This window comes from Callospermophilus lateralis, chromosome 1, assembly GCF_048772815.1.
Source record: "Callospermophilus lateralis isolate mCalLat2 chromosome 1, mCalLat2.hap1, whole genome shotgun sequence".
In the NCBI taxonomy this organism is placed as follows: Eukaryota; Metazoa; Chordata; class Mammalia; order Rodentia; family Sciuridae; genus Callospermophilus; species Callospermophilus lateralis.
Genome location: NC_135305.1, coordinates 7122355 through 7145599, shown reverse-complemented (window position 1 = coordinate 7145599; position 23245 = coordinate 7122355). Strand labels below are relative to the sequence as shown.

Here is a 23245-nt window from a genome sequence, read left to right as displayed (position 1 = left end):
TTCTTTGAGGCCAGGTCAGACTTATCAAGTGCCAGTTACCAGGAAAGAAAGGGAAAGATTTGATTATGTCCTGTGGGATCTCACTGGCTCACCTGCTGCAGGTCCTTCACTGTGTCTTCCTCCCATATGGGGAGGAATATGGGGATTTCCTACATATTTGAGTGTCAGCCATCAACAAGCGCATTTATTTTTGCTTATATTAGAAATCTCTGCACTTATCCCCAGCACCCAGCACAGAGTGGTGCTTGAGAATAGCCACCATTTGCCTATGCAGGTGGCACCCCACAGGGAAGTTCCCCTACACTGACTCATGTGATCCTTGTGCAGGGGGTGTCTTGTTTGCCTTTTCAACATGAAAACATTTGCTCGGGGTCATGTAACTGGCAGTCACCACAGGTGATTCAAGCTCAGGTCTGTCTGGCTCCTGAACCTGTCCCTTTTCATCACCACCATATACTTTTTGGATACATTGAGTTTGCTGCTGCTTTTGGTTAAGGTAAGTATTAAATGCCTACTATGTACTTGATGTGATGGAAATGGGTTTCAAAGATCAGAACTATTGTGAGGTCTCCAGACCCTTGTGAGACTTGGGTCTGGAGAGAATGAACATAGGTACAAGTGGAGAGATGGACCGAGGCGAGTAGGGCTTAGTGTGTGGGATGGAAGCCAACACCTTCAAAGCTTCATATTGATTTGGGGAGTATTTGGGCCACTTGGAAACCTGTGTAGTTGCTGGGTGTGGTAACTCATGCCTGTAATCCCAGCAACTTGGGAGGCTGAGGCAGGAGGATTTCAAGTTCAAAGCCAGTCTCAGCAACTTCACAAGATCTCAAGCAACTTAGTGAGACCTTATTTCAAAAAAAAAAAAAAAAAAAAAAAAGAAAAGTTGGGGCATTGGGGATGTGGCTCAGTGGTTAAGTGCCCCTGGATTCAATCCCTGGTATTAAATCAAAACCTGTGTAGTTGAAGGCAAGTTATCTGTCAGAACCTGAGAACACAGGGCATAGTCTCAAGAACACCCATTGGCCATCTGCCTCTTTTAGGGAGTATAGAGGTTCCAGTGGGCTGAGGGGAGAGGGAATCAGATCAGGGGTACTAACCTTAAAATTTTTTTTTTTTTTTTTTTTTTTTTTTTTTTTTTTTGTGATGCTGGGGATTGAACCCAGGGCCTTGTGCATGTGAGGCAGGCACTCTACCAACTGAGCTATATTCCCAACCCCAAGAAAAATTGTCATCTTAAAGGGACTTGACCTGGGTGTGAGGATGGGTATTGGGTGTCCTGCGTTATGCTGCCCATTGTTTTGGGTTGAGTTGGTAAGGAGAGGTCTGAAGGACAGAGAAGGGCACCTAGATGGTCTTGAGGAAGCTGGGAAAGTAGAGACAGTGGACTTGCCTCTGGTTCCTTCCTGAGTTTTTCTGAGGAGCCAGTGGTTCCCAAGCCCTTGCTCAGCATTCGTGCAGACAGCGGTCACAGGGGAGGGCTGGCCAGGCAGGAGGGGTCAGAGCTGTCTCAGGAACTTCCCTTCTCTTCTGAGAAATTGGCAGTTTTTCTTTCTTTTTTCCTTCTACACAAAAGTGTTGAATTATCTTTTTAAATGTTAAGTAATGCAGACCTGTTTATAATTTTAATGTGCACCTCCTACCCCGCAAGTGTTTCTCTACACTGTGGTAAGAGCTTGGGGTCTTCCCCCAACCTGTTTTCTCTTAAAAAGCCTTCTCTTATTTTATTTTTTAGCTTAATGAGAATAGGTTCTCAGATGTGCTTCATTCTTTCTATCCCTGAAATGCCCTTGGCCAAGGAATGTCAATTTGGAGAAGTCTTTCACTCTGTAGAAGAGGAAACAAGCTCAGAATGGAAGTGACCTCACAGGGTCAGTCACACTAGCTGCTGGAAGACCTGGAACTACAGTGTTGGTCTCTGAAGCAGGACTGAGTCCTAGGAGCCTTTGTGGCTCCTCCTCCAGAAAGTAACCCTGTGAGGGAGACCCTGAAGGGTAGACTGCTAGTGGAGAGCTCTGTAGGGTGTGTTGGGTTTTATGAAGCACAAGTGCTTCTATCCTTTATAACCAAATATAACTGTCAAGGCCCAGTAAGATATGTGGGCAACTAGAAAATTATTAACTATTTTACAGATGAATAAAATCAAAGTCCAGAGACAGAAAAATAGCTTTTGTGAAAACTGTACTTGAAGCAAGTGGCAAAATGAAGAGAATCTTGACCCTCAATTTCTATTGCGCTTCTGAGACTGAACAGCAGCTAGGCCTGAAGCAGATGCCTCATCCCGGGTTGACTGGTTAAGGAACATCAGTCCACCTCCTTCACAGGGCTGTCAGAGAGCAGCCCCACTTCTGTTTGTTTGAATCTTGCCTCCATAGGCAATTTCTCATCAGCTCTGCGAACAATCCTGCCAGTAGGAGTTGACCCAGTCTTGTCCCCTTTGAGGAATAAGTGAGAGGGATTTCCTTCCAATTGGGGCTACATTTTCCCAGAGGGCTCTGGGAACTGTATACCCTAGTTGTCCATCTAGACCAGGTTAGCAGCTGGGAGATGATTCCATTTATCACAGCCCTAGTGAGCGCGGTGAAACTAGACCTGGTAACTTAACCCGATCAGACCCTGTTTCCCCAGCTAGAAACCAAGGGGTTGAATGCATCCGTTTCCACGGTCTCGCGTGGAGCGCCCTAAACATTATCACCAGGCACTGCTGGGGGTTCCCTCTGCACACGCACGCACCGGGCACGTGCACCTTCCTGCGATGTGTGCAGCACCACCCAGGGAACACAGGTTCTCAGGGAGGAAAGAAAAAGGACGACAGAGTAACACGAGCTCGAGGGGAAGTCTCAGAGCCGGGGCTTCTTTGTGGTTCGGGATGGTTTCCCTGTACAGACACCAGTGGCTGGCAACACTCGGGGCGCTCCGAAAACGTTTGCGGAGCTGATACCGAACCCGTACGCGCGCCCTGAGTTCAGACATTAATACATGCGAGTACGGGAAGTGGGGCGCGCCGAGGCCGATAGCTGGTCTCAAGGGCAGGACGGACAAGGGCGCCGTGATGCCGCGCGGTCACCAGTGGCTGGACCGCGCTTGCCCTCCTCCTTACAGCCCCCGGCGCACGCGTTTGCTGCGCGCGGCCGCGCGCCCGCGGGGCGAGGTCAGCCCCCCCGGCTATTGGCTCTGGAGAACAAAGGGGCCGCCCCGCGGGCTGCTTCGATAGGGCCGGGCGTGTCATCTGAGCCGCACAGCCAATCGGGTGGCCGGACGGCCTGGGGGACGGCCAGGACCACCAGCCAATCAGGTGCGCGTGCCCTCCCCGCCTGCCCCGGGACTGGCCAGGGCCGGGAGCCCGGTGCCCAAGTCGCCCCCGGGGTGGCAGTTCCCGTTAACCTTAGCTACAAAGTCAAAGGTATTTATTTCCCCGGCCCCCTCCCTCCGAGTCCCTCTGCATTTAGGGCGGGGAGGGGCAGTGCGAAGGATGGCCCGGCGCCCGGCCCCGCTTCTCCCGCGCTGCTCCACCCGGCCAGGGCTGGAGCGGAGGGAGGGGGCGCGGGCCTCCGGGAGCCGCACGTCCCGGTGCACCGGGCCCCAAACTTTCTCCATCCCCACACAGCCGAGGGGGAAAGGACCCGGCCCGGGGTGGGGAGGGCCGCAGGACAGGGCAGCGAGGTCAGGAGGGAGGCCCGTAAGCATGCGAGGGAGAACCTAATGGTGAGCGGAGGGTCGCCTGTGCACCGCCCCTCCTGACCTGGTCCGTTGTTCTGAGTTCCCTGTCTGTGTCCACCTCCCCTGTAGATCAGCTTCTGGGGGCCAGTGCTCTTTGCAGAAAGACTCATAGTAGGTGCTCAATAAGTGTGCGATTAAATGAGCGGGGTGGTGGGGGGTGGAACCGGAGGTAAAGAATAGTGAGAGGAAGGCACCATAGAAGTTGCAGCTGTGTGCATGGTCTTCCCAAACCTCTGTTCCAGGAAAATGAGCACTGCTGTCAGATCTCGGTGGGTTGGGATGGGCTGGGAGGGGGCTTCTTCCTCTGTAAAGGTGGGGCATGTAGAGATGCTGCCTCCTTCAGGGCAGGATGGAGTGCGGCTGGGGTTGGGTGTGGTCTAAGTCCAAGGGTTGGAGGCTTGGAGGCTAGTTGACAGTCCAGGCTCCGCCTTAATGTTCTTTTCGAATCTCCGTGTTCATCTACAAAATGAAGAGATTAGATGTTATTTGTTCTCTTTTAGCACCAAGATTCTAATTCTGAGCTTCTAATCTGTTTTAGACTGAAATTTCTTTTATTTGAATGTACCCTTATAACAAGGCTTAGTAATGGTTACAGTGCGCACGGCCTGTAGTGGGTACCAGGAGATGGAAGCACCCCTGTGTTCCTGTGTTAAAATACTTCAATCTTGTTGCAGAGACAGAAAAAGGTCTTTTTTTGGGGGGAGGGGGGATCAGGGCAAGTGATGAATTGAACCTAGGGCCTTGCATATGCTAGGCAAATGCCCTACCACTGAGTTCCTTTTTTATATGTTATTTTGAGACAGGGTCTCGTTAATTACTGAGGCTAGCCTCGAAATTACTATCCTTCCTTAGCCTCCTGGGTAGCTGGAATTACAAGCATATGCCACTACTAGATCCAGAGAAAGTGTTGATGATAACAGTAATCCCATGGATATGGTACTGGATTGAATGGTGAATAGGTTAAGCAGAGGAGTTCCTACCATTCTCTTGTAGCAGAAAAGATTTCTTGGGCAAAATGATCCCTGATCTGGGCTGAGAAGAGAAGTCAGGCAAGTTCATTCCAAGAAGAGTCATTGGTGGGTATGTGAGGACTTGAAAAGCTCAAGCTCAGGAACTGGATATTGGGAGATGGAGTATGTTGGGTGCAGTGGGAGAGGTGACCACAGGCCAGGTTTTGGCCTTGACAAGAAATTTTAAGCTAAATCTGAAAGTATGAGGAAGTCATTGAATGATTTTAAGTAAGGAAATAATGTTCAAATTTCAATTTTAGAAAAGTTGGTTTGGGTTCTGTGTGGCAGAAACAGAACTTGGCAAAGCAAGATAAACAATAAAGCATTGAAGTCATCCAGGTGAGAAGTAGACTGGACCTCAGGCAGGGGCAGTTGAACTTGGAGGCATTAAAATGGTGCTGGTAGGACCCAATGACCTGTTCAGTTATGGGCTGTTGGTGTTTTATGGTAGGGAGAACTGAGGATGTTTGAGTAGAAGAGGGCAAAGTGAGTCATGAGGAGGGCACAAGGGTGCCATTGAGAGGGTTCTGGGCAAGTCTGATGCTGGGGTGTGGGGATGGAAGCCCACATGGTCAGGGCTAGAAATGGTAGAGGGCTTAGCAACAGGGACACATTGAAATCCATATCCAGCCCTCTCCTCCATGCAGAGTTGGTGGTACAGGCCTCTGAAGATTCCAAAGCAGCTGGCAGGAGTCCTGGCTTAGGAAGGGTGAGCACCAGGGTGTCGTTTTCCAAGCAGCTTGGGCTTGGGAAGTGTGGGAGTGGGTTGATCTTAAAGGGTAGTAATGGGAGAGAAAAGACACTGTCCAGTCTGTAGGATTCAGGCAATGTGGTCTTTTCAAATTGTCTCATTTGATGCTCATAACAAACCCATGGAAGGGATGTTTTTAGTCATCTGCATTCAGAAACCTGAGGCCCAGATGGCTGAAGTGACAGTGAATTAGTGACATGGGGCCAAGACTCAGGGCTCCTGATTCCCACTTCAGACTGTGATGTGGTCCTGATGTGCAGCTGTGGGGAGATCTTCGCTGCTTTGGGGAGTGGGCTTCAAGGGGGAGTCTTGGGCTGACGATCCAGCCCTGTGGCAACTCAGAATAGAGCTGGCCACAGGAGAAAGGGCCTGCTGCTGCCCTTGGGCCAGGCCCTGGAGGGTGTCAGGCTGAACTGAGCAAAGCCTAGTTGTTTCCCCAGGACTTTCTGTCCCATTGCAGCTTCTCCATAGCCCCTGCTGGCCTACACCACCCCTCACCCCAGCACGGGTCACCCAGCAAGTCACTGCTCAGAGCTCACTGTGGTGCCTCCAGTCCTGCCTCCCTGAGTTCTGTTTCTTGGACCTGTAGGGGTGGCCCTGAATATTCAAGGACACGTGTCATAATGGATTCCATTTCTGCTTTCCTTAGTGTGCTGTGTAATGATTTGTGTTGACATCGTTCTCGACTGATACATTTGTGTGTCTGTGGATCTGTAGGTGTGTCTGTTTAAAAAACTATTTCACGGGTTGGGGTTGTGGCTCAGCAGTAGAGTGCTTGCCTAGCACATGCAAGGCCCTGGGTTTGATCCTCAGCACCACCTAAAAATACATAAACAAAATAAAGGTATTGTGTACAACTAAAAAATAAATATTAAAAAAACTATTTCACTTTCTCTGTATTTCCATATGCAATAGATTCCCATTAATCCTTGGGGATTCATTCCAAGACCCCCAGCGGATGCCTGTCACTGTGAATCCTATATTTACTGTTTTTCCCTAAAATTACTTGTGATAAAATTTAATTTATAAACTAGGCAACAATAATAGTTAACAATAACTAGCATCAAAGAACAGCTGTAACAGTTTGTTGTGATAAGTGTTTCTAGAATGTTGTTTCTCTATGTATATCCTGTTTTGTTCTGGCCTGGTTGGCTGTGTGTGCGTAGCTGAAGCAAGCTTTGGAAAGCCAGCTGTGGCCAGAGGGGACCACTGTGCAGTGTGGCAGGTGGTCTCACATACATCAGTATCTCCATATTTTCGCATCTTTGAACTTTTGTTGAATTTGAAATGCAACTGAGCCTGGGTGTGTTTGTGTGTGGTGTTTATATCAGTTTCCCACATGCCTTTGATTATATATTTTAAATGAAAACTTCGCTGCTCTTAACTGAAACTCAATTCTCAGGCAGAGAACATTGGCTATCCTGAGGGATTTGTTGTAAGTGACAAGGGACAGGGGCCAGAAAAGTGATCTCTTCAGAGTCCTCCATTTGTTTAATTAATTTATAGAACTCAGTATTGAGCACTTTCTGAATATCAGGGATCAGGAGGGACAATGTCCCTACCTTCTTGGATCTTCCCTTTTGGGAAGACAGAAATGACCTTGGTTGTCTATTAGGGTAGCATTAGACTCACGTGGCTGTTGAGCACTTAAGTGTGGCCAGTGTGATTGAGAAACCCAGTTTTAAATTAAACTTATTTGAATTTAAATAACCACTGTGTGTATAGAAGCCAAGCCCCTAAAATGAGGGTGGCAGTTTCAGGCCATCTTGGTCACAGTTGCCTTCAGTTATGCTCCTTCTCTTAGAACCCCCCATGGTGTGGGAAAAGAACCCTGGTAAGGGCAGGCCCCAGCTCAGTTTGGTCCCAGCTTCAGCACTTGCCGGCTGTGTGACTTTGAGCAAGCCTTGGTTTCCCTAGCTGAAGGACGACATGGACAGTGCTTGCTTAGTGCTTGGTACCCAGTCCATGTTCACTAGCAGTTCTCTTCCTGTCTCTATTGACCACCCTCCTGCCATAGCCAGGTCAATGTCAAGGTGTTCAGGGAGTCTCCAATGCCCTCCTCAGGTAAATGAGGGTATAGGAGATGCGCACTTGTGCCTCTGAAGGCTGATCTAAGAGCCTGCCTGGCACCAGGGTGCAGACCTGGCTGTCCCCTTGCAGAAGCTGTCCTGCATGCTGGGGCATGCCAGGGCATGCTGGGAAGGTAGAAGCACCACCAGGTGGTGCCCGCGAGGAGGAGAGGGCAAGGAAGGTAATGCTAGAAATGGAGGCTTGGGGCAGGTGTCTCCTGCCTGGGTCTCCTGGGAGAGCAAAGGGTGATTGGTGTAGGTGGAAGGTTGATGGGGTGAGGACCTGGTGGGGCCTCAGGATGAGGGCTGCTCAGCTCAAAGCCTCAGCTCCTGGTGAAGGCACTGTGGTCCTGCCCACTGGTGACAAAGGACGTATGAGCTGCATTCAGTTCCTATTCCCTACCTGGGGCCCTGAGTGTATGGCAGATGCCTGTGGTTTGGGAGGAGGTGGGGGGTGTGGCCTTGCTCCTTGCCCCAGCTGTTGCCTTCCCTCTTTCCCCAAGTTTCTGCTAACACCAAAGCCCCTTTGTTACCTCCTCTGCCCCCCAGGCCTCACCACCTGCTGCAGGCCACAATCCACTCTTTGTGTGGTCTGCAGCTGGCCGCCAGGGCCTTCCCCTTGAGGAGGTTCTCATCAGAACTGCAGCCCAACCCCTTGCTGGGAGGCTGGGTTATGGGCAGGTGGTAGGAATAGGAGGTGACCGGCCTTGTCCTGAGACTCATCCCCTGTGTGTGACCTGATTCCCTGGTACTTGGTACTTAAGGAGAGTGGAAGGGAAGGGTGGCCCGGCCCAGGTCAGGGCCCACGTGTACTAGACTAGGCTGTGGAGCCTTGCATCCTGCAGGGCAGCCTGTCCACCTGATGCCTGGGGTCTCTCTTGTCAGCCAAGTGATATGTCAGGGCTGGGGATGAGGAGGGACAAACCAGTTCACATGGTGGAGGGAGAGAATCTTGGGCATTTGTGGTGGTGTGGAGGATCTAGAAGGGTGTCCATGTGGAGGGACTGCCTTGGGCTTGGCTTTCCCAGGGTGTGGTCTCCAAACATCTCCCACTTGAGCACATAGGTATAGTGAGTCCCCAAAGCCATGGCTTATCCCCATTCCTGACCTGTGTGTCCCCCTTGCTTCTCACTTCATGTCCTTGGGCCCATGAGGCCCCCTCCTTCTATTAACAGTTCCATTTCTACCTAGACCACAGGGCTGCTCTCCCTCACACCCTGGGGTGGCTCAGGACAGAAGCCCAGGGCAGGGAGGCACAGCTCTGGGCAGATCACCAAGAATCAAGGCCCTTCTGCCACCTGAGGCAGCTTTTAGGTCCTGGAAGCTTCTGGAAGCTGAAGTAGATAAAGCAGGGCTCTCTGGTTTGAGTTAGGAACCTCTGGATGTATTGGTACATTAAGTCCTGTCCCTCTGTCCTTGCCTCAAATTCATGGCCCAAGCTCTGACCCCTTCAAAGTCTTCCCACATCGACGTGGCCTGGGCCCACCATCCTCTGAGCCTCTTTAAGTGGATATTAAGTCAATTGGCAAGAGGTTCTCCAAGGAGTCGAGTGCAGAAGCCATGGAAGGAGCCCCCACTCTCAGCGGGACCCCTCCTGGGGCCTTGCTCTCCCCTTCCTGCTGCCCACCTCTCCCAGGCATCTCCAGTATTGAGGGAAGAAAATACAGCAGGGGTGAGGGCAGACCCCTGTTGGGGAAATAGAGTTTAAGAAATCTCCGTCACCCAGAAAGGCCTTCCACAAAAACAGAAGAGAAAGAAAATAGTTTTTTTTTTTTTAATATTTATTTTTTAGTTTCAGATGGACAGAATATCTTTATTTTATTTGTATGTGGTGCTGAGAATCGAACCCAGTGTCTCACGCATGCTAGGCGAGCGTGCTACCACTTGAGCCACATCCTCAGCCCAAGAAAATAGTTTTTTATTTGTTTGTTTTGATTGAATAAGCGTTGGAAGAATGTGATGCCTTTCCTGGCACTTGCAAGATGGCTGGGCAGAGAGCACTCGCAGCTTGGTTATAGCCAGGCAGGGGCCTTCTATCTTGCACATCCGTTCTCAAGATAAATCATAGCTGCTCTTCAAGAGCATGTGACACTACCATGTCTCATCTAATTCAGCCTCATTTTACCTACTTATTAGTGTGACTATTTGCTATCTAATTACCCTTACCCAAAGGAAAAGTAAGCTTTTCATATTTTTTTAATATATTTTTTTAGTTATACATGGACACGATATCTTTATTTTGTTTATTTATCTTTTATGTGGTGCTGAGGATCGAACCCAGTGCCTCATATGTGTGAGGCAAGTGCTCTGCCACTGAGCCACAACCTCAGCCCAGCTTTTCATATTTTTATGACAGGAGTTAACTTTGCAGCTTGGAGCCAGGCACCATCCAGAGCCAGGCTCCTGCCCTTGCGTGGAGAAAGGCCTGCCTCCTGCATGTTGACTTTTCAGAAGGATGGCTCCCAGGTCCTCAAGAAAGACATCAAGGCCAGGCACGGTGGCACACACCTGTAATCCCAGCAGCTCGGGAGGCTGAGGCAGGAGGATCACAAGTTCAAAGCCAGTCTCTGCAAAAGCAAGGCACTAAGTAACTCAGTGAGACCCTGTCTCTAAATAAAGTACAAGATAGGGCTGGGGATGTGGCTCAGTGGTTAATCCCTGGTACCAAAAAAAAAAAAAAACACCAAAAAACCACATTATGTTGTGAAGTTGGCAAAAGCCTTTTGGCTTCAAAAAAGACTTATGTATGTTTCAAAAGGGACAGAGCCAGAACTTAACAATGAGAAGTTTCTGAAGAAAATACTCAGTCCTTCTGCACCTCTGTAATCCCAGTAATTCAGGACCCTGAGGGAGAATTGTAAATTCAAGGCCAGCCTGGGCAAACTGCAACCCTGTCTCAAAATAAAAGGCAGGGGATGCAGTTCAGTGGGTTCAATCCCTAGTACCATAAAAAAAAAAAAAAAAAAACAAAAAAACCCTCCAAAACCAAGAAGGTGTCTTTCACTCTACACCAGGGAAATTAAATTTTCTTTAGATTCCTGTTTACCCATATACCCCTCTCTTACCTTGTCAGAGACCAGATCCCAATTTCGGTAGATATGCCCAGAACCCTCAGGAAGGGGACTCTGGGGGAAGGGGGTCTCAGTAAGGCTCTCCTTGGCTGGAGTGGGCTTTCTGGTGAGGGGTTGCCAACCCGAGGTGGCCAAACAGAAGCTTTGACTGAAGCCTGGCAGAGCCTCTTCCCAGGCGGCTGAAGCTTGGGCTGCGAGTCTCTGGGGGCAGCTTTGGAGTCCTTGCCGTGCTGAAGGGTACAGGAGGATGAAGCCAGGTGTGACCACAGGAGAGACCGTGGGCACTGGCGTGGTGATAAAATGAGCCGGTGTCTGAGCGCAGTCCCCAGCTGGGCAGCATATTTGTTATGTGCCTCTCCTGGGGGCTCTGTCCGGGGTTTTGGGCGCCTGGGGACAGTGACGAGCACATCAGGTGGGAAAACCGCTGGGGCAACGTGGGTGCAGTTAGGCTTGTTGCTGGGTACTGAGGTGCCAGGGGAGGCTGCTCTGGGAAGGTGACATTGAGGAAGGAAGAAGCTCAGGGCAGCCAGGCAGAGGATGTGGGGGCTTCAGAGGGGACTCCCAGGCAACAGCTTGGGGCGTCCAAGAAGCCATGCGATCTGCCCCCAGCCATGTTTCAGGCAGGAAGGGAGCCAGTCAGGAAGTGTTAGAAGACCACAGCCTAAAATAAAGAAAAGTGATGGTTGAACCAGGGACCTGTGAGCTAGCACGCTGTCTAGGGCGACCGTGAGATGCCCTGGCAGGGTTCCTGACTAGCTTTGTTCTGGAACATGGATGGGGACTCTGAAAGATGGGCCGCTGATGAGGAAGGGTGGGGGCCCTCTGCCTGCTGGGTGCCTTCTTGACTAGGGCCCGTCCTGCGCAATCTCTGACCTCAGCTGAGGTTCCTTGTTTCTCACTTGGTGGCCTTCACTTGCCACCTTTCCCGTGTTAGGGGTGTGAGGCTCTGGTCTGGGAGTCAGGAGACCTGGGTTTTTGTCCATTTGTGCCATTCAACCACCTCTGTGACTCTGGACATGTCGGGGACCCTCTCTGCCTGGTTTCCTCTTGGTTAATATAAATTATGCCATTTTGCCACTTTTGACTGGGCAGAGAGGCGGAGTTTCAGGAGAGGGAGAGGTTAAAAGTCCAAGTCTGAAAGACTGGCTGTTGGGCAGGACCTGGATGACACATTCTACCAGGGACAGTACCTCACAGGGGCACCCATACATTCCAAGAGATTATTTTGTTTTGGGGGGAAGAATGTTGAAATTGTTAGTGCGCTAAATTGATTTATTCTTGAAGGTCAAGCTGAAATTGTACCTCTTCCATGAAGTCATCCCTTGTCGCGGCAGTTCAAAGTATGATGTCATGTGTCCATGATCTCTCTCTGTCTCACATCTTTTTCTCTCACTTCCTAAAATTCTCTTTAATAATTCAACAAGCATTTTTTTGCCCTGATATCTGTTTATTTATTTTCTAGTTGTAGGTGGACACACAATATCTTGATTTCATTTTTACATGGTGCTGAGGATTAAACCCATTGCCTCACACGAGCTAGGCGAGCGCTCTACCCCTGAGCTGCAGCCCCAGCCCTTGCCCTGATAGTTGAACACTACTGTGGTATCTACCTATATTGATGCATTTAAGTTTATTTTATTTTTCTAATTTAGGATTATATACTACCTCCTAAAATAGGTGATGGAAGGACACAGACCAAGTCTTTTTCTTCTTTATCTCCCCAGGGCTTTGCTTTTTGGTAAATGTGTGCAAATAATGGTGATTTTCTAAGATCTACTATTTCCTTAGGGGTTATGTAACTTTATAAAATAGCTTTATTTCAGGGGTGCTCATAATTGAAACTATCAATTAAAAACAATTTGCCATATGCTTTTTCTGTTTTCAAGTTTGTCAGGGTATCTAATTTAAAACATGGAGGGGGCAGGAAGGGAAGCCAGAATTTTTAAAAACTGTAAAATTGCAGTGGGTGTTTAAAACTACATAAAGTAGACTCCACAGGCCGGTGCTGTTAACCCCTGTACATTTCAACTGAGGTCCTAGAAGAGGGCTGAGAAATAGCGCGAGGTCTGGGATGGGAGAGGGTCCGGAAGACCGGCTTTCATCCTGTCCCATAGGCCAATTCTCTTTATTTTGCTCCCATCTCACTCTCAGATGGCAGGGCGGATACCTGGCCAGCACTGATGCCGTGAGAGGTCTTCAGGGATGGAAAGTGGCCTGCCTGGTGACAGCACAGGTAAGAGAGAAAGTGGCTTCCTCCTGCCCCAGGCCTGCCTGCCTGTCCTTCCTGGAGCCAAACACAAGTTGCCGCCCTGAGCATCTAGAATGTACAGTTTCAGGGTGGAGACCTGGACCTGAAGGTCATCCAAAGACTAGAACAAAGAGACTGTGGGATTAAAAAAAAAAAAAAAAAAAAAGACAAAGCCCAGTCCATTAACTTGCCAGGCCAGGGGAGACAGAGGCATGGCTGCAGGAATTGAGATGTTTTAAGCTCTAGCACTCTGGGTAGGACAGCTGCTTAGAGCAGACTCTGTTGTTTGTTGATCAGCAAACTTCTTCAGTTCAGCCCAGGAAAGCTTCCTGGGGTCACTCAGAGTTCAGGGTCTTTCTTGGCTCAGAGTTGGCTATGATGAAACACAGCCCTCAGTTTTGGTATCTGCCTGGTAAGTGCTGTCAGGAATGGAAATTTTTTCTGTTTGGTCATGTGTTCTTGGCAGGAGCCCTTCTGTTTAGCCCTGTGCTGGGGCTGCAGCAGCCCCTGGCACCTGTGAGGAGGTCTCCCAGCTCTTTTATTTTTTCCTGTGCAGGGGATTTGAATCCAGGGGTGCTCTACCACTGAGCTACATCCCCAGACCTTAAAATTTAAAAAAAGTTTTATTTTGCACCAGGGACTCACTCATCATGTTGCCCTTGACCTTGCAATCCTCCTGCCTCAGCCTCCAGAGTAATGAATTACAGGTGTGATGCCACTGTTGCCTCTGCCTGTGAGCAGCTCTCCCAGCCACTCCCCGCCACCCCTGCTTTTTGTTTTTTTAGTGCAGGAGATTGAACCAAGGGCCTTAGTCTTGCTGGGCAAGCCCCCTACCACTGAGCTACACCCGCAGCCCTCCCAGCTCTTTTTAAAAATTTCTTTTGAGACATGGCCTTGATAAACTGCCCAGGCTAGTCTTGAACTTGTAATCCTCCTGCCACAGTGCCCAGCTCTTTCACCAGCCCTGTCCTGAAGTGGTGGGGGCTGAAGAGTGGCTGTATCCCTTTCTCCCACCAGCAATGGGGTCCCAGGGCAGGCTTAGCCCAACTTAGGAATCCCCCCCTGGGCAGAGTGTGACTGGTTTTCTTATCTCCCTATAGTGGTTCTATAGTCCCCAGAGCCCATGACCCCTGTGGAGAGAACCACCTTCCCTCCCAGAAAAATCATTTCAGTGGACTTAAGACTGAGACAAAAATTATGCCATGACTGGGTAAAAGATAAGCGTTAGCAGCAGGCTCCAGGAGGGGCAGTGTCCTGTGTGGAAACCACCCATCCTGGGCTGGGTCTTGATAAGGACCTTTAGATGGACAGGCTGGCCCTGTTCAAGTCTCACTTGGCACCTGAGAGCTTCTGTAAGACATAGACATTACGGTGATTATGCAATCACCGTGAAGCCTAGAGCATGTGTGCGAAACTCTTGAGGACACTTTGCCTGTATAAACTCCTCAGCCGCGAGGTGGCTCTGACAAAAGGGGACGTGGAGACTACCAGGGCCCTCTTCCTCCCTCGGGCACTTCTGAGGCAACCCTGGGGCTGTAGGGAAGAGGGAAAATGCTGGCACAGATATCGAGACCCACTCCTAGGCTATAGCCAGTTCTTACCTGGCCAGACTTAAGGGAATGGTCTGTCTGAGTGCCACATTTTTCAGATAATTGAGAACTTACCTCTTTTAATTTTTTTTTTCAGTGCTAGGGCCTGTGTGCATGCTATAGCACTGAGCTACATCCTCATCTCCTCTTTTAATTTTTATATATGTTGTATATCCATTTTTTTTTGTTGTTGTGGTAATTTAATCCAGGAGTGCTTTACATTATATACATAATGTAAAATTTATCAAGTTAACCATTTTTAAGTGTACATCAGTATCATTAAGCACACTTACAATGCGGTGTAACCATCCCCATCATCTATTTCCAGATCTTTTTTATCACCCAGGAACTCTGTACTCATTAAATGATAATCCCCATTTAACATCTTTTTATTTTATCTGAACCATTTAAGATTTAAAAGATGTTTTTTATGATGACTGAGGACTATAACCTGCAAGCCAGAGGCTTTGTATCAATACCAGACCCCTGAAGGGATATATCCCTGGGACAGGCTGAGGGCCTAGCACACCCTGTTCCTCAGTCCCAGGACCTCAGGGGACCTGTGCTAGGTTTATATTCTTGTGCCCATTAGCAGGTGTGAGAACTCTATCCTGGAGTTCTGAGGCCTTCAGGCATAGGGACATCTTTCTGGCTGTGGGTAGAGAGGGGAAAGCTACTTTGTTGGATATTAAGGCCAAGTTTTACCAAGCAAGGCAGTAACTTGGGGTGGGGGGGCTCTGGGTTATTAATGGATACTGTGTCACTCAGGGACAGTGGTCCCTTCTTGTTTGAATATATCTTGTATTCACTACCAGGCTGCCAATTTGGATACTTAGTCCCTTAAATACCTTCCCAGGCCACATTTCATTGCAGCTAAGGAAACACTCCTATAATCAATTAAACTCATTGCACTTGGGTGTTCAGTTCCTGCCAAAAATAAATTTCTTTTTTTTTTAATATTTATTTTTAGGTATAGATGGACACAACACAATACCTTTATTTTTTTATGTGGTGCTGAGGATCAAACCCTGGACCTGCCCATGCTACACGAGCGCTCCACCGCTGAGCCACCATCCCAGCCCCAATGATAAATTTCAATCACCACTTTCATTTTCAAATTGTTACTTTCACTAAAATGATTTTTCATGACCAAGCACCAGGGGAAGCATTATGAAGTTATTTTGCAAGGAGGGAAACTGGCTCCTTAAAGGTACCTTCCATGATATCCTCCCCCACAATGACCCTGAGGCCATGCGGAGGGGCGGGGGTTTGGCCCTAGAATGAAAGACTACCAGATTATTAGTGAGGGTTTTTTCTTTAAAATATTTAAGGATTTAAAAATTATATATGAGTGTATGTTATGTATATATACATACAAACACACACACATACACATTTCTGGAACTGGGGATTGAATCCAAGGATACTTAACCACCGAGTCACATCCCCACTCCTTTTTATTTTTTATTATTATTTTTTTTAATATTTATTTTTTAGTTTTCGGCAGACATAACATCTTTGTTTGTATGTGGTGCTGAGGATTGAACCTGGGCCGCACGCATGCCAGGCGAGTGCGCTACCACTTGAGCCACATCCCCAGACCTCCTTTTTATTTTTTAAAAATTGTATTATTTGAGGGCTGGGGTTGTGGCTCAGCAGTAAAGCGCTCGCGTAGCACTTGCGAGGCCCTGGGTTTGATCCTCAGCACCACATAAAAATAAATAAATAAAGTATTGTGTCCAACTACACCTAAAAAAAATTTTTTAATATTGTAAAATATATTTTAAAAATTATATTATTTGAATATCCTCATATAAATTCAAAAGATACAAGCCAGTGTGGTGGCACATGCCTGAAATCTCAGGGACTTGAGAGGCTGAAGCAGGAGGATTGAGAATTTGAGGCCAGACTTGGCAATTTAGCAAGATTGTGTCTCAAAATAAAAATGTAAAGGTCCAGGGGTATAGCTCAGTAGTAGAGCACTCCTGGCAGTACCTCACACATAACAGAAAAATTCAAATGACAGATGAGGTAAAGATCCCCTCTACCTTCTCTAGCCAGTCCTATCATTTCAGAGGACAAACACCATTTTCAGGTTTGTACACAGCATCCTGGGTCATGTAAGTACATATGTATGTACATAGAGACATGCAGTTTTATGTTCATAAATTGGGTCAAATAATTCATGTAATTTTTTCAACTTGTTTTTTGCTTTCTCTTGAAATGTTTTAGAATCTTTTCACATTGGCATATATAGTTATTTTCCATTTTTTTCAATTATCAGTTACAACCCATATCATGAACAGAATGATAATTTTTTAAAACTGTTCTTTAGATTGTTATCCATTGTTTACTAATTAGGTTGTTATCCATTGTTTGCTAATTACAAATTGCATTTCAGTGAATATTCTCAGCACTCCTTTTTGTATTTGCACATATTTCTTTGTGTGCACATGCGCATGCACGTGTGCGTATGCTACGGGACTGAAGCCCCCGGCCTTGTGCATGCTAGGCATGTCCTCTTCCACTGAGTGACATGCCTGGTCCACTGATATGTATTTCTTAGGATAAATACCTAGAGTGAAATTCTATATAGAAGATTCTATACACTTCTGATTTTAACAAGTCCTGTCCAATTATCCTTCAAAAAGTCTGAACCCCAGGATATGCTCCCAGAATATACCCTCAGGATGCCCTTGTGCCTACTTGCTTTCTCATGTTTCTGTGTATATTGTGTATATATTCCATCTTTTCATTTTACTATGCTTTTTTTTTTTTTTCTTTTGGTCCCAGGGATTGAACCCAGAGGGGCTTTACTGCTGAGCCACATCCCCAGCCATTTATTTTTTATTTTTTATTTTGAGATAGGGTCTCACTTAATTACTTAGGGTCTTGCTAAGTTGCCGAGGCTGGCTTTGAACTTGCTATCCTCCTGCCTCAGCCTCCTGAGTTGCTGGGACTACAGGTGTGTGCAACCACACCCAGCTTCTATTGCCATTTTAAAAAATGATTAATTTTTGTACCTGGTAATCTTGCTGGATTTTCAGTGGATTCTATTGTACATTCTAAGTTAAAAATCATAAGCAAAGCTCAGTTGCCTCTTCTTTTCCCATATTTATATATTTCTTTTTTCTCCTCGGGCTTTGCTGGTTTCTCAAGTATGAGTTGAATAGTGTCAGTGATAGTGAGCACCCTTATTTTACTGCTTCTAATCTTTTGTCTTTGGTTGTAGTGTTTGCTGTAATTTCTGGTATACATCTTTTGTCAGGTTAAGAAATTTTCTTATGTTCCTAGTTCGTTCATTTATTCATTCATTCATTCCCTCCTCCCTTTCCTTCTTTCCTCCCTTTCCTTCTTTCCTCCCTTCTTTACTATTTCCCTCCCTCTTTTCCTTCAGAAATGATGCTAAATTTTAGCAGATGACTTTTTCCCACACCTATTGATATGGTATGAGGTTTTTTACTTTTAATACAGTCTGTCATGATTCTGTCAAGCCATCTTTTCTTTCCTGGGGAATATCCCAGCAGGATTATAATATGTCATTCTTTTTAATGCCGCTGAACTTGCTTTGCTAATGTTTGCATTTGTCCAAAGAACAGTAAACCTATAATTTCCTGCCTACCACCACTTTTGTCTTGTTTTGATGCTAGAGTTATGCCGGACTTAATAGACTTTTCCCTCCCTGCTACTCCCCCTAATAGTTTAAATAGCAGGGACTAATCCTTTCCTTGAAGTTTTAGTGGAGCCTGTTTTTGCGGTCATGTGGCCTATTCCCTGTCGTGGGGCAGAATCTGGCTTTCTCTTCAGTCTCTTCTGATTATTTATATAATCAGTTTTTCTACCTATCCTTGGGTTAGCTTTAATTGATATTTTCTTGCAAAACCATCTTTTTTACAAAGATTTTCAAAATTTTTGATATAAAGTCAATAAATAGTATTTTAGGATTTTTCAGAATCCTTTCGGTACTTTTACATTTCCTTCACTTAAAATCTCTGTTTTTACCTTTGTCAATACCTTTCTTCTACTTCTTTGGTTTTATTTTGTTGTCTCTATAATGCTGAAACCTGTTGTTTTTTTTTTTTTTAGACTTTATTCCTTCTGTGTTCACAACTGTTTGCTTTCATCTCCCTTTTATGGAATGAGAGCCTTCATGAAGTATAACATACATACTCATATAGTGAATACACTCCTGTAATCAGCACCCACGTTGACAGAACATTGCAGGAACCTCAAAACCCATGCCTCCTTCACGCAGCCATCCTTAGTTTGGCCAGCTTTGGATCTCCGTGTAAGTGGGATCATAGGGTCTGTATTCCTTAGTGTCTAAAGGAGGCATTTTCATTTGGAGTTCTGATGTTTGAGGTAGGCACAGAAAGTACCTCTGGTACCATAGGTGTGAAGTGTGGGCCAGGAGCAGCATGTGGGACTCTAGTGAGTGAAGTGGCCTGGGTGTAGTACAAAGGCAAGGCAACCCTGTTTCTGCAACCCCTGTTTCCCGTGTTGAGGCCTTTTTGGCCTCCATTCAGATCTGACCATTTTCTCCTTGTTCCCTTGGGCCAGAAGATTTCATTGGATGTTGTTGTTTTTTAGTTGTAGATGGACACAATACATTTTATTTATTTTTTATATGGTGCTGAGGATCGAACCTAGTGCCTCACACGTGCTAGGTAAGCACTCTACCACTGAGCTACAACCCCGGTCCTTGGAGGGTTTCTTTAACCTCCTCTGCATCTCCTGGGCCTTGGGGTAGAGAAAGCAGGGTGAGATATTTTTTTTTCCTTCACAATCCACACCTCAGCCTGCCCTCTCCGTGTCCTTTCTGCCTTCCCCTACTGCCTTTTATTTCCCCTTCCATTTAAAAATCTTTGCCTTCCTTCTTCCAGCTTTTCTCTTCCCTCTCGCACCACTTGCTCTCTCTTGCTCCTTCTTTGCACTCTGGGGAGCAGCCAGTGACCTGTCTCCATCCTCTCCCTTTGCCCCTGGCAGGAGATGAGCTGGTGATGAAGATCAAGCAAGAGAAGCCAGAGTGGCTGCTGCAGACACAGGCCGTGCTTCCCGAGAAGGACAAGGAGAACATTTTCCAGCAGCATCGGGGCCTCCTGCCATGCCAGACCATGGGGCGACCTCGGGGCCTGGGAACACAGGAAGAGACTGGGGGTCCAAGGTGGGTTCCTCCCACTGAGCAGGATGGGCTGCTGGCAGGCCGGGCTCCCGGGGCTGCCCCTGGCCCTCTGAACCCCACACTTTCTGCTGGAGAGGGTCACTTTGTGTGCGTGGACTGCGGGAAGAGGTTCAGCTGGTGGTCGTCCCTGAAGATCCACCAGCGCACCCACACCGGAGAAAAGCCGTATCTCTGCGGTAAGTGCGGCAAGAGCTTCAGCCAGAAACCCAACCTGGCCCGCCACCAGCGGCACCACACGGGCGAGCGGCCCTTCTGCTGCCCGGAGTGTGCAAGGCGCTTTAGCCAGAAGCAGCACCTACTCAAGCACCAGAAGACCCACTCTCGGCCCGCCACCCATGCGTGTCCTGAGTGTGAACGTTGCTTCCGCCACCAGGTGGGCCTCCGCATTCACCAGCGCGCACACGCCCGGGACCGCCAGGGCTCCCGCGCTGGTCTGCATGAAATGCTCCGGGAAGCCGCTGTACGACGGGCCTGCCGCCTGCGGCCCGGGACACCACGGGGCCGTCCAGAGTGGGCCTGGCTGGGGCTCTGCCAGGGCTGGTGGGGCCAGCCAGGGGCCCGGACCTCCGTCCCTGGCCCCTCGGGGCCCGGGGAACAGCGCCAGTTCATCTGCAATGAGTGCGGCAAGAGCTTCACCTGGTGGTCCTCGCTGAACATCCACCAGCGCATCCACACGGGCGAGCGGCCCTACGCGTGCCCCGAGTGTGGCCGCCGCTTCAGCCAGAAGCCTAACCTGACGCGGCACTTGCGCAACCACACGGGGGAGCGGCCGCACCCGTGCCTGCACTGTGGCCGCAGCTTCCGCCAGAAGCAGCACCTGCTCAAGCACCTGCGCACGCACCTGCCGGGCGCCCAGGCTGCGGCGTGCCCCAGCTGTGGGCAGAGCTGCCCTAGCCGAGCGGCGCTGCGGGCCCACCAGCGTGCGCACGCCGCTGCCGAGCGCGGGAGCCCTGAGCCTGGTGTCCAGGACCCGGAGCCAGGGGCAGAGCCACAAGCTGAGGCCCCTCAGGACTTGGCTGTGCAGCCCCGCAGTCCCCAGACGCCACAGGGGGGTGGGGCCGCGCCGTGGGGCCGGGGGCGCGGGGGCCTGGCCGGGCCTGGGGAGCAGCGCCAGTTCATCTGTAACGAGTGTGGCAAGAGCTTCTCGTGGTGGTCGGCGCTCACCATCCACCAGCGCATCCACACCGGTGAGCGGCCCTACGCGTGTCCCGACTGCGGCCGCCGCTTCAGCCAGAAGCCCAACTTGACGCGGCACCAGCGCAACCACACGGGCGAGCGGCCCTACCAGTGCTCCGCCTGCGGCCGTGGCTTCCGTCAGAAGCAGCACTTGCTCAAGCACCAGCGCGTCCACCGCGGAGCCTTGTCGTCGCACCCCGGCCCCCAGGAGGAGGCGCTGTAGTGCACCGGCGCTGCGCACGGCAGAGGGGATTGTGTGTGGTGTGTGTGGGGACTGGGATAGCCTGAAAACTGGCTCTTAACAGGTCCCTCCTGAGACCCCATCAAAAGGCAGTACCTTGAGGCTCCGAGCCCCAGAGAACAGCATTCCAGAAGTATCCCAATTCCAAAGGGTGCCTGAAAAAATGCCCAGGGTGTGTTGAGGGAGGAATTAAGATCAGCACTCCTCACCCAGGAGCCTGGACGAGTTGATGATGGGCTGCACCCGTCTGTATCCCAGGCCTTAGGAACCGAATGAAGGGGCTTTTTGGCACCCTCCAGAGGCGAGAAATGTTCCCAGGATAGGTCAGCTGTAGCACTGGCCTGTCACACCTGGGCTGCACCATGAGCAGGGGGCTGGCTGTCCCTATGGTAGAGTAGAGACAGACTCCAGAATACCAGGAAAGGAGCAGAGGTGGTGGATAGGAGGGGACAAGCATAATCCCAGCACCAAAGCTAGTGCCACATTTAGTGGCATCCAATAACTATTTCTGGAGGGACTGGGGGCTTGGTCCTTCTCCAACCCTGAGTGAGTACTGGGTATGGCTGGCCTGGCCCTTGAACTGGCATATGCGTGATGGTCAGGGAGGGGAGTGCAAGTGGATGATCTCAGCTGAGATTTGGCCACTTGGGGAGGTGACTGTGCTGGAGGGAGCCACCATCTTGCTTCTGCTTCTGTCCCCAAGTGGGTGGGTGGCTGTTACTGACTTGGATCTTATCCCTCCTGGGTTGCAGAAGAGAAAAATGAAGAACTGAATATTCCACCTGGTGTCAGTGTTCTTTCTGAACTCCCTTGTTGAAGCTGGCGTGTGTGTGTGTGTGTGTCTGTGCTCCCAGGGATCTGTCTGTCTGGCCAAGGGCACGGAGCTCTTGCCACATGCACAGCAACTTCCCCACTGCCACTTCTTCCTGGGGCTGGAGGGGAGTTTTCTCTGTCCCCTCTCCTTCAAGTCTGCTTAGAGTCTTCTCACATACTCACCCTACCCCGCTTCACCTCTTGCCCCCTGGAAGTCACATCTTATGCTCTTTGAAAGCAGGGTTGACTGAGATCCTGGTGCTGATAGAAGCCAAGGCTCCAGATCTTTTCCTCAGAGGAGAGGGAATTGCAGAAGGTGTTGTTGCAGTTCCAGGGTTGGGTAGTTGAGAGTGGAAGGAAGATGGAAGGACCCCAGCATGGCTCTTAAGGAGAAAGAACTGTACCTGTTCATCTTCTGGGGGCCTGGATCCTTCTCTGAATGCTGAGCAATGCTACCTTCATTGGGAGCTGCCAAGGTTCAACCTGGCTGGTTTCAACCTCTCTTCAAATCTAGTTTAGGTCTTTTCATGTGGGAAAAGCTCTAAGATGGGGAGGTGATAGCGAGGACAAGCAGGGCGACTGTAGCTGTTCAGCCTCCCTGCTATCACAGTGCCAGTGAGGCATATGCTCAGCCAGGGTTGCTCATTTCTGGTCCAGCTGTTGATCACAAACCATGTAGAAATTCCACAGTTTCAGGGTTATCACCCACTTGAACGCTCAGTTCTCAGGACCAACAGGAAGCCAAACTAGAAGGCTTTGCCCGCACCCTTGTGACCCTCACCAATCTTAGATGCTCCCCTGCCTTTCTCTAATGCCCTGCCTTGCCCTGCCCAGGGAGCATCTGGTTCCTGAATCGTATCAAAGCCTATTGTAACCATGGGAGGCTCAAGGGTCATTCACTTCTTCCTCTTTGCTACTTAGCAAATCCTGAAATCAGTCTGAACTCACCTACTCCAGGAAGGCATCCCTGGGATACCATGATTCATTCCTGGGTTAGAGAGCCACTGCCTATAAAGTCAGACCTAAAGAAACACTGGATCCCTGTAGAATTAGGTGCCCAAGGGTTGCTGCAGACAGATACTGAAGAGATCAGACTGGCAGGTGTATCTTACAATGAGAATGTGTCCTCTTCCACAAATGCCTTGTGTTTAAATTGCGGCATTGGCACGAATTGAGGTTAAATAATTGCATGTCTCCCCTCTTGAAAATTTATGAGGATGTCTGTTCACTTTCCCTCGGTGACAGACCCTCAAAAACTGGTGCTTTGGGTCACAAGGGGGAAGACCAAATTCCCCAACGTGGTGTATTATTGCCAAGTATTCTAGTTGACCAGGTCAGGGGACTGCACAGCACCGTTCACTAACAAGCCTACTGT

The 23245-nt window shown here is 49.0% G+C and overlaps 1 protein-coding gene across 2 annotated transcripts; it reads left to right on the top strand.

Annotated features, from left to right (window-relative positions):
• The first annotated feature begins 3319 nt into the window (after positions 1-3319).
• Positions 3320-21838, top strand: Znf775 (zinc finger protein 775). 2 transcript variants are annotated; one of them, XM_076832045.2, is made up of 3 exons: positions 3320-3403; positions 12773-12854; positions 19445-21838. In XM_076832045.2, exons 2-3 carry the CDS (start codon positions 12824-12826, stop codon positions 21037-21039), a joined length of 1626 nt encoding a protein of 541 aa, XP_076688160.2. In that variant the 5' UTR covers positions 3320-3403; positions 12773-12823; the 3' UTR covers positions 21040-21838. The 2 variants fall into 2 exon arrangements, with proteins under 2 accessions (XP_076688160.2, XP_076688170.2); XM_076832055.2 differs by lacking the exon at positions 3320-3403 and adding an exon at positions 3571-3705.
• Positions 21839-23245: the final 1407 nt, after the last annotated feature.

Coding starts and splice junctions, on each gene's coding strand:
- Znf775 (XM_076832045.2), top strand. CDS start 12,824: ATGGAAAGTGGCCTGCCTGGTGACAGCACAG. Junction 12,855..19,444: donor CCTGCCTGGTGACAGCACAG/GTAAGAGAGAAA, acceptor TGCCCCTGGCAG/GAGATGAGCTGGTGATGAAG.